General features: G+C 37.3%; 1 protein-coding gene across 1 annotated transcript; it reads right to left on the bottom strand.

The window, feature by feature from the left end:
• Positions 1-2833: 2833 nt before the first annotated feature.
• Positions 2834-11718, bottom strand: LOC136061460 (protein virilizer homolog; the record flags this gene model as incomplete). Its single annotated transcript, XM_065769838.1, is given in 13 exon segments — positions 2834-3031; positions 3033-3105; positions 3108-3365; positions 4405-4471; positions 5116-5173; positions 5257-5342; positions 5451-5632; positions 5716-5808; positions 5811-5852; positions 10057-10243; positions 10379-10483; positions 10575-10943; positions 11059-11718. Coding segments are annotated over 13 exon segments (2343 nt in total), but the record flags the coding sequence as incomplete, so codon positions are not given.
• Positions 11719-11924: the final 206 nt, after the last annotated feature.

Genomic DNA, 11924 nt, shown 5'->3' on the forward strand with positions numbered 1-11924 from the left:
AATTGCTCACTATTTCTGCTAGGACTATTTTTAACCACTGTATTGGGCATATGCAAGGCCATGGAGAAGATGCCTGATATATATATATATATATTATAAAAAGCCAGTGAAGAATGGAGGGTTAGGCATCGGTGCTTGAGAAGGTTTAATTCTGCATTGTTAGCCAAATGGTTGTGGCGTTATGGTTGGGAGAATGATGCCCTTTGGAGAAGGGTCGTTGGGGCGAAGTATGGGAATGATGGGGCGGTTGGCACACAAAATTTGTGTCGGGGGCTTATGGTGTGTGTTTGTGAGAAGTGCATTAGAAGTGGCTGGTTGATTTTTTCCGAGTGCCTTCGGTATGATGTGGGTGATGGTACTCGTGTGAAGTTTTGGGATGATGTGTGGTGTAGGGATCGTCCTCTTAAGGAGAGTTCCAGACTTATATAATATTAGTAGGACAAGGTAGCGTCGGTCTTGAGGTTGTGTGTTTCGCAAATGGGAGAGTTTCTTGGGACATTCAGTTCCATCGCTTAGTGAACGATCAAGAGTCACTTTCTTTGGATTCGTTTTTTGGTCTGGATTTATTCCGCAAAGGTCGGGGTGTTGGTCCTGACAACTTTGTTGGAAGCTTGCCTGCAACCGAGGTTTCAAGGTGAGTGGGTATTATCATTTTCTATCCCCATCTTACAGTATTTCCCTTTCCTTGGAAAATGGTGTGGCAATCGAAGGTTCCTCCTCGGTGTGCCTTTTTCTCTTGGACTGCGGCTTTAGGCAAGTTTTAACTATTGATAATCTACGGAAGAGACACTTTGTTGTTCTTGAGTGGTGCTTTATGTGCAAAGGGTGTGGGGAATCTGTCAGATCATCTCTCCTTCACTGTCCTTTTGCTTTTGAAATGTGGAGTATGATTTTCTGCTTGTTTGGTATTTGTTGGGTGATGCCACAAGGGTAGCGGATTTGTTGGATTGCTGGTCTTGCAACTTCAGGCGACATCGTAATTTAGTTATTTGGAGGATTGTGCCGCACTGTTTGATGTGGTGTATATGGCGGAACGGAATTCGAGAAGCTTTGAGGATCGTGAGCGGTCCATTCTTGAGTTTAAGTCTTTTTTGTTTTCTACTCTTCTCGAATGGTGTTTGGTTTTACCTTCTTTTTCTTTATTTCTCTTTCTCGGTTGCTTGATCATTGTACTTTGTTTTCTTGATGTTCTTGCCTCTTTCGTACATTTCCTATGTACGAGCTGTGTTTTTCAATATATTTTTAAGTAATTAGTTATCAAAAAAAAAAAAAAAAAAGCCAATGAGCTCTAGCTCAAACAGCACCCCTCAGCATAAAAGAAATGATGGAGGATAAGGTATGGATATAAAACCACTAGGTGTGTGTGTAAATTTACCAATAAAAAAAAGTAATTCGAGGTTGGGAAAGTAGAATATGAGGACCTGGGATTATTTCATTAATCAAGGAGATAAAGGAAACAGAGAACAGTCTTGACCGTTGCCAAGTAAAAGGCTTATCAAAATATCCGTAAAAGCTTAACAATTTCTTAACTTTTGGCATAATTCTTAGAATAGAACACCATTCTAGAATTCACTGAATCATTACTTTTGGGCATAATTCTTTTCTAATTCTTTTAGGTTATGGAGTGCTCACCTATGAAGCACGGGTGTGTTTCCAGACTCGAGTGCGGGTGCAGATGCGGGACTCAGCAATTTTTAGAAAATAGGGTGCGGGTGCGGCGGGGGTGCAGCGATTAAAAAATTATTTAAAATATTATATTTATATTTTATATATTGCTAAGCATGCTTTTTTATATAATAATAATAGAAAACTCATATAATAAAAATAAAATAAATAAATAGATAGTAATAAGTACACAAAAGTTTTGACACGAATTATTGACAAAGGTATAAAATAGATAGAGCTACCCATAAAAAATAAAAAAATAAAGGATGTGGCTTAGTCATTGTGGTTCACGTGTTTGGTCAGAGGCACAAAAACCAAAATAAAGCCTTTTAAGTGTAAGGCATTAAAAAAACTTATAAAAGAAAAGAAACAGAATAGGCTGGGCTCTGGCGAAAAAAAAGAAAAAGAAGAAGAGCAAAGAAGCAAGAAGAAGAAGAAGAAAGAAGAAGAAGAAGGGGTTAAGGCGGTGAAATGTGATGGCGATTTCCTTTTTCCAGCCAAGACACACCAATATTTGGCCGATTTGGCCCGAGTTGGCGCAAATCGGCCTGATTCAACACGAATCAGCCAGTCAGCATGCATCGAGAGAAAAAAAAAAAAAAAAAAAAAACTGGCCGCAGTTCAACACGCAGGCAGCAGCGTCCCTCGCGCATCGCCTCGTCACGCAGGTGCGGCAGCCATTTTGCCACATCCGTGCATCCTAGGTGCTCACCACATAAGCATGAATTAATTAATAAATTTAAATTTCTAATACTTAGAAGGACAGAAATATATTTCAGGGACAGAGAAAATGCCAACTTAGAAAAGATATTGGAATAGCTTGCGTCTAATGTGCCTGAGCTTTTGGGTGTGACGTTCTTAAGGATTAATTGAATAGTGTATCAAGAATTGTCAATAAATTCCCAGTACTATTATTGTACTTATATTCTGGTGTATGTCCACAAGTTGTCACGCACACACATCATCCCATATGAGCAACCCTTCCCCCCCCCCCCCCTTTTTTATTCAGTAAGTATCCATATGAGCAAAACAAATAAATACTAACTTACCATAATTGTTTGAGGACCTCTCAAGCATGAACCTGCAGCTAACCAGAACTGCGTAGATAACTGCTATGGCACCTTCATCATACAGAACGCAGCTACAGTCTATATTGAAAGAACTAAAATGAGCCAAGTCAAAATTTTAAATTTATATAAAAAATCAGATATAAACAATTACATACTGAGTTCTCAGAAATAATGCCAAAATTCGAAACGCTGTCGTCAACTGTGCCACGGAAGAATCCCGAAGGGTACACACATCAAATGACTTGTCAGAAATAAATTTTCCAAGAGTCTCATAACATTGATATCAGAACCACTGGAGATTCTCCAACAGCATTCTCACCATCCGTCAGATCTGACACAAGGATGCTGGTTGAAGTTAAGTGGGCATCTCTCCAGAAGCCAACACAGCAGCATACCGTAGAAGACCAGTAGCCCCATTTTTATGATAAACTACACCAGCATCTATCCATTCCACCAGCCGTGTAGGAGCATCTTTTCTATTGGAGCCTGGAGAAGAGGAAAGTAGAGCCCTATGGATTTCTAAAGCATGTCCAATCCAAGAAGAAAGAGTAGACGCTGTTGAATCAGTAACAATAACTTCAAGAATCTCAGCCGCTGAGTGAGATATTGCAAGATCTAGCGGTGAAACACCTGAAAATTCCAAAATTATATCCAAGTAAGTATGCACTTACTAAGCAGAAATGTAAGGAACACATATATTTCAAAGGGAAAGTACCAGTAAGGCCTACTTTTCTCTATATAAATTTTATGGGGAACAATCCAAAGAGCTCTAGCTCAAATGGCACCTCCTTTCCCCCATATGAAAGGGTGGAAGATAAGGTCATGGTTGAAAATGCATTGGGTGCGTGTGAACTTACCAATAAAAAATAAAAAATGATATCAAGTTTAGCCTTTCCCAGTTTGTAGGCCCATGAGAAATGCTAAAGTTGTTAAAATGTATGCTCATCAAAATGAATAAAATTTCTGTGGAACAAGTTCGAACATCCCAAGGCAAAGCATTCTATAACAGAATTGTTCTTGTCATTTAATTTTTAATGCCCTGTAATTACCCGTTTTAATTTCAGCCATAAACCAGACATTAAACAATTACTCAAACATATTGAAAAAGAATAAGTGACTGATTGACCAAAAGTAAATTGTCAAAAACCATCATAGAGAATCTATCCGAAAGAACCCTCATTAGATAATGATGCATGTAACAACTTATCAAAGAATCAATACTTGTTAATTCACTTCATTTTTACGATGCCAGTAAACCTATTGTACATCTTTAATATATAAAATCCATTTATTGGATGTAGCTGTTCTAAAGATGCTTACTGAGTTTACCCTCATCCAACAGAATTTAGTTTTTGATAAAAGTAATGCAATAATAATTAATACTGCATACTTTAACCTTAATAAGTGCATTTTTACATACTTATTCCCTAGAGTTATTTATTTTTAGTTTTGGTTTGGGGTTAACAAATTAAAGTCCAAACAGGAATTATACCCAATCAAAATGAGGCTTAGTATTGAACACTATATCATAGAGTGGTTGAACTTCCTTGGAAAGAAAAAATTTCAGAAATAATTTGCCCAGAAACTTATTGTAGGAAGTATCAGCCCTTTCTAGAGAAAAGTATGTCTTATTTGTACTTTTCCATCAACCACAGAGTAATTGTACTACCACTGATCTTGGCATCTGGCTCTGAGTCCTTGACAAAGTGTAATGCTTCAATTTAAACTGAAACAGCCTACAAAAAATATGATTAAAACTGTTACAGAATGTTACTGAAGCAAGCAGCCATCCACCATGAAGCTACATATTAGAAGAGTTTAGAAACAAAAAAATAAATAATGCAATTGAACAGAGAAAGTTATAATAACTTTCAAGTCATTCTATACTATTTATATTGATAAAATTCACTAGAGATAACAGGTTAGCACTAACATCTTATCCTACTAAATTAAGACTAAATCTGCAAACAGCTTTAAATTAAGATTCCACCTTGGCTGTGTTAAAGCCACAAAGGTGTCATAGTGATAGGCCTGGATACAAAGCCCATCTAGATGCAAAATTGCTGAGTATAACATTTTGCTAGCCCTAAAATAATCCAAAACAAATAAAACTTAAACTATATAATATGATGTGTTAAAGCAGCTGCATATTTTAGATAATACATTTAATTGCTGGCATTTTTTTGGGGGAGGGAGGTTAGTATCAGGCAAATCAATCACAATAATAAAACCCCTGAAAATATCATATTAAATCATTTATAAATATACATATATATATCATATTAAACATTTTAGTTCATGTCTTGTAATGTGGTGACAGCATCAATGAACTAAAAAAAAACTTTTAAATCCCACATTAAATTTGCTAGAAATAGCGCACTCATCTCTACCTCCGGAAATATCCAAGAGCCAACAGAGCCTGGTGACCACAATCAGACCTGCAAATTGTTTAGACTTGAGTAAAACTGGTAAAGTGGAATTATAAGTACAATTTTTAGAAAATAAGGCAATTTAGTTCTACCTAGACAGACCACAAAGTTCCCACAATACCCATAAAAATTCTTCAGAGTGTGGAGTTGATGTAAGCAAACGATCTATGGCATTAACCTGCACCATAGCGTATTAAAACACTATGTTTAGCAACAATCCTGAAATGGAATTGGAAAAGCCAAGAAACAGGAATAAACGGTTGCAGATTTGACAAAGGAAACTAACCACCCTCAAATGCACCCCTACAATCATGCCAACTTCCTGCAGACTGCAAAAGAAACCCTTTGATATTAAAATGGATGCATACCGAAGAGGAAGAAATTCTTCCTTATTTACATCATCACCACCCCTTAGAGCATGAATTATTGTAGCTGAAAGTTCAGGGTGATTTAGTAGGAATATTAAGCCTGAAAAGAAAACAGCAATGAGAAATGAGTATCACCATGATCTGTGGATCTGATTTTTAAAAATATCATGTACATTAACAAACCTGAGCGACAAAAAAGAAGTGAAAAAATTAAGGCCTCAATTGACGATGCAATATCAACAAATACATCCATAGTACGTCCAACTTCTGAACGAATATTGATGATGACAACAGTGCAGCTGACAATGGAAGAAATCCCTCTCCTGAAACCCAAAAAAAAAAGTTGATATTTATGTGGCTAGGAATTTATCAATGGCTCTGCAAATATATAATTGATTGCACGGCAGAATACCAATCACAGTTCAGAGGAAAAGAAGTTTGATTCATTAATTACTAATGATGATGATGATGACATGGATAATAATAATTTTGTTGTTAGTAAGGGGTCTAGAAGCACAAGGTTATTTTACTAGTTGGTGTCAATAAACTGAAGTAGCGATTCTGTTTTGTGATGCAGATGTGGAGCAAATTCTACATGTTCGGATGCTACTACTTTGTTTCCAAGCTGTGACAGGATTAAGGTTAATGGTTTGAAAAGTGAGATGGTTCCCATGGGGAGGTTCATAATGTCCATGTCTTGGCAGAGATTTTGGGTTGTAGGGTTGGGTCTTGCCTATGACCTATCTTGGTATGCCTTTGGGGGCTTCCTACAAGTCCCTACTATTTGGAATCTATCTTGGAGAAAATAGAGCGTAAGTTGGCTAGGTAGAAGAAGCTATATTTGTCAAAAGGTGGACGACTGATGTTGCTCAAGAGTACGTTATCTAGCTTCTAACTTACTTTTTATCTCTTTTTACTATCCCTACACATGTGGCCAATAAAATTGAGAAGTTGCAAAGGGATTTTTGTGGGGGATCCAAGACACATTTGGTGGGTGGATAAGGTGTGTGCACCTGTGGAGAATGGTGGTTAGGAGTTAGGAAATTAACTACTTTTAATAAAGCCTCACTAGGAAAATGGTTATGGCAGTTTGGGGTTGAGAAGACAAGGCTTTGGAGAAGGTTATAGCTTTGAAGTTTGGAAAGAGTGGGAGGATGGACATCCAGCTAGGTAGAGTGTGTACATGGGTGTGGTTTGTGGAGAAGTATCTAGATGGGTTGAGAGGTTTTTAGCAAAAAATATTCAGTTTGAGGTAGGGGTGGGGATAGAGTGAAGTTTTTGACAGATAGGTGGTGTGGGTACTCACCATTCCAACTGACCTTTCCAGCTATATTTGGGATTGCTTCAATAAAGCAACCTCTGTGGCCTCTTGTATGGAACGGTTAGGGATAGAGGAACGGAGAAGCTAGGATGTCTGCTTCATTCGGAGACCAAATGATTAGGAGATGGGTGTGTGGATGATTTCTTTGTACTTTGGGTTCTAATTTACTCCAACTGAGAATGGAGACCGTATGAGATGGAAGTTAACGAAGAATGGGATTTAATATCCGCTCGTTTTATAATAAGCTACGAGATCCCTTGCCTATTGTCTTCCTTGGAAAGGTATTTGGAAGGTTAAAGCTCCCGGCGTGTTTCTTTCTTTGTTTGGACCGTCGTATGGGACAGAATTCTTACAAGTGACAATCTGCGAGGTAGAGGGTTTGATTTTGTTGACTGGTGCATTATGTGTCGTTGAATGGGGAGATGGTGGATCATTTGTTACTTCATTGTGGAAAGGCTTATCGACTATGGGGCTTAGTTCTTAGATCTTTTGGGATTTCATGGGTTTTGCCAAGATCGGTTGTAGATACTCTTTTGGTTGGTGGAATTGGTTGGGAAGCATTCGTCTAACATTTGGAATTTAGCTTCGTTGTGCTTAATGTGGTGTATTTGGAGGAAGTGAAATTGGCGGACGTTTGAGGACATGGAAAGCACTGATGAACAGCTGCTCGCTTCTTTCAATGCTCCCTTTTCGACTGGTCTAGGGCTTGGGACTCACCTCTAGTGATTCTCTCCCCATGTTTCTTAGTTCTCTCTTTTGTAATTAGTTTTCTCTTTTTTTTTCTTTTCTCTTTTTGTAATCTTTGATATATGCCTTATGCCGTTTTGCATGAGGTAGTTTTTTGAATATACATCTTTATTACTTATCAAAAAAAAATAATATATCAATAAAAATAACTGAAGTAGAACTGACAGAAGCATCTGGTCGGTCAAGTCCTGTTCATTCATGATCAATGGCCAAGACTGCTGTTGTGACGCCTTTGGATTGATGGGGTAACAATAGCCAAGCAGATTGGCCCCTCCACAGTGACTAAAAGTTGAAACATTATTAATCTTATTCTATGCAACAAAGCAGTTGAAAAGGTTGGAGCAATGCTTTTCCCAAAGCACCACAATTCTCTTGGGGTTTCTAATTCTCATTTTTTTAACATAGCTTCCTTCATTTCATTAATATATATATATATATATATTAACAATTGATGTTTTCTTTTCCTTGAGTTTGATGCCAGTCATTACACTTCTATAATTATACTTAGAAAATGTCATTACCCCTAATTAAGGTTGCAAGGAGGCAACCCCCATAAATTCATCACCAAATCAGTTCACAAAGGGACACACGTAAGGCTGACCTTTCAAAATTCTGCCTAACACAAGTATTTCATCAAATTCAAAAATCAAAACTGTTTAATACAAAATGACTTCATTACCAACTTCAAATAAGCTCCACATTTATTTCCTAACAAAAGTAATGAAGTAATGGCCTTACCCTCCATCTTTTGTTTATGGGGGAAACAGATGCCATTTTGTACAAAGACCATTGTTGATGATAATCATTACTTATTGAACATATTAATGACAGTCTCATTCCAGAAGAAACTAAGAATGTTGTTGATCTAGCAATGTATTCTGTAATACATGCATGTAAGTTTCATCAGCACTTCACCATAACAAGCAAAAATAGATCTGGTAAATATATTTACCCAAAAAAAAACCAAGACCAAGCCCCCCCCCCCCCCCAAAACCTAAAACCAGGTAGAGTAAGGCTAGTTATTCCTGTAATTGGTTTTTACTTTCAATAGCCATCAAAGTCTAGGTTCAAACCCTAGCTTTCAAGGGCTACAAAAGACATAAGAATTAATATGGCAAAGGATTTGACATATAGCCATCTTTGCAAAATACAAAGCATTTGAGGGGTTAAAGCTCCACAGAGGGCCTCCTTTTTTAGTTTGGACAGCAGTATGAGGGAGGAATCTTACTTTTGAAAACCTTATCAAGAGAGGTTATACGATTGTGGGTTGGTGTTGTACGTGCCGGTGTAGTGGGGAGACGGTAGATCATCTATTGATACACTACACTGATACAATGGATTTATGGAGCTTTGTTTTTAGAGCATTTGGAATTCAATGGTTTTTACCATAAAAGGTCATCGATCTTATGTTTGGTTGGAAAAACTGATTTGGAAAGCATTTGTCGGATATTGGGAATATTATTCCATTATATTTGATGTGGACTATATGGAGGGAATGGAATTAATGAACTTTTGAGGATATGGAAAGAGCGAGGGCTCAGTTGTTAGCAACTTTCAATAGTTCTTAATATGAGTGTCTCACGCTAGGGGCTTCATGACTAGCCATTCTATTCTATCACTTAAAGAGTCGTTATCATTCTGTATATAATCCGTTCTTGATGTTATTTTTTACGCTGCTTTATGTTCTCCTACATGAAGTAGTCTCTCTTTGATAAAATTAATCTTACTTATCCAAAAAAATAAAAAAAAGTATAAACGCAGAGGTGCCATTCCCCATAATGACACCTCAAACACAAACTCATCAAGAACAAACTAGTTGACAGATTTCCCACGAAAAACAAAAGACATCTTCATATCTATTGATATAATCACATGAAGCCTCAGCCAAAAATATATCCTTTACAAGGAGTAAAATAACTGCAAGCTGTTAATAAATGTGATTGACACTTACTTTAATGTGCAATGGCTAAACACCTCAGACTATACCAATATGTCAACATCTGTGCCTCTATCATAGCTGAAATGGTATTGTTGCCTATAGTTATTTAAATATCCATTCCAATAAACCCTATAGCACATGACTTTACTCCCAATTCTCTCTTAAAAAATAAAAAGATGAAACTTATCAATGGCAGTTTGAGATTAAAGATGAAGTGTTTGAGATTTGACACACCAGTAGATTAGGTTATAATCAAATCCTCAGTGAAGATGGGTATTGCCACATAATAATAAATTTTACAGTGTATTTTTTTTTTAAACCATACCACTCCAATAATGACAGCAGGAACCACAAGCAAAACAGAGCAAAATGATTTTACCCCCACATATCTACATACATACACATTTAAATACACTCTATCATGCATATATATACATAAATACATGCACTAATACATATATACATACATAAATATACCCAAATCTGCTTGAGAATGATACAGATACAATATACCGACATACCTTAAGAAGTTCCAGCAAATGCAAGTCAATATCCCAATTTGAAAAACAACAATTTGATGAAGCAATCAAGCTACTGGTTGCTTTATATGACAATAATCCTTCTGTTTGACCAAGAATCAATGATCTGCTTGCACAGGCCACTGGAGAAGGATCTTCAATTGGACCACGTGAATTTATCAACTTCTGCATTAACACTTGTCAACAAACATTAACTAAGAATTAAAATTGCAAAACTGCGACATTTCCATATGCAAAAGTACTAGCTATACATGTCTCACATACTAAAAGAAACAAATACAATACACTATTCCAACTGACCAGGAGCCTCTTAAGTTGAGATTTAGCACCGATAAGCATGTTTAAGGTAACACTGGTAGCCCTAGTGACAGAAGAGAGGCCTCCCAAAACAGACAGAACTGCACACTGGAAAAGAATGAAATTACCACAAGAAACCTATAAACTAGATCTGGAGACAGAGAGGCAAATACACAAGTACACAAAACTCAAAGGATACCTCATATCTTGAAGCAACTTCATAAAATCTCAGGCGGTGGAGGACATGAGTTGCAAGAGAACCAACATCATGGCGTGGTTTTTGTAATAACAACTTCAACAGTTGACTATAACCTTCACTAATACCAGAAGGGACATTTTCATCTTCACGAGGCCACCAACCAAAAAATCCCTCACACCCAATTGAATACCGAGTAGCCTGCTCAATAACTCCAAGTAGCAGCAATGTGATGGCAGTAGAATTCTGCTTGTCATGGCAAAAAAGGTGTGCAAGCTGCTCCATTCCCCCACTATTGACAAAGTGAAAGCAGCTCTCTCTACTAGAGCACAGGAAGAGAGCCACGCTCAACCCCAGAATAACATTTTTTTCCTGAAATTCAAGATGAGATCAGAACAGAGAGGATTATATATCATGTTTAGGGAGAGAGGAGGTAGAGTCTCTCTCTGGTATAATACATGAGTGAAGAAGATTGTACTTAAATCACCTGTGAAAGCTGTTGGTGTCCAAAACTTGAGGAGTTCTTGCTAAACTCAAAGTACTGGCTAAACAAATCAACCAACTCCTTGGAATTAACCAGATCAGCCTCATAATCAAGAAAAGTGCATCCTGCCAACGAGTCAGCAGATCCACTCCCTGATTCATGTTGAAGTACTTTAAAGAGCTCAAGAAGCTCTTCTCTTGCCTCACTGATGACACCATGCAGTTCCTCACATTCTTTTGACTTGCCTCGTGTAAGATTTTTCTGACTGTTTGCGGCATAACATAAGTCACGGGTAACATATGAAGAGGCTGCTGAAACCACAATACTTACAGTTTTATCCACTGCATCCCCAAGTTTCGACAACTCTAAAATCTTCAACAACATCTGTAAGAACTGCTTAACCTCAACAGATATATCTGATGCAACAACTGGAAGGGATAACGCATTCAGAGAGAATATAGAATCCTCAATTGTCAGGTTAGTTGAGTGCAGTGCCAGAGGGAGATCTTCAAGCTTTCCCTCAGCAGAACTAACTAAATTTCTCAGCGAGTTATCATCAAATTCAATGTTGAACTGCCCCAAATCCTCTGCCGTGTTTCCATATATGATTAAACTTAGACTACGGTAGCTGCCCCTTACAACCAGATGATTAGTTACAACGGCCTGCATGAAGTGACAAATTCTTAAATGCAATCAAATCCACCAAAATGCAAGACATGCTAAACAACAATAGAAACGAATCAAAATTATAAAATACAAAATCCTAGATAAACAGAGGTGATAATCCATCTAAACAAATGCCTAAACTGACACCTAATTAAGATAAGCCACAAAGACTAATCCACAAGAAATTAATTCTCACAAGGACT

This window comes from Quercus suber, unplaced genomic scaffold, assembly GCF_002906115.3.
Source record: "Quercus suber isolate HL8 unplaced genomic scaffold, Cork oak 2.0 scaffold_1465, whole genome shotgun sequence".
Lineage (NCBI taxonomy): Eukaryota > Viridiplantae > Streptophyta > Magnoliopsida > Fagales > Fagaceae > Quercus > Quercus suber.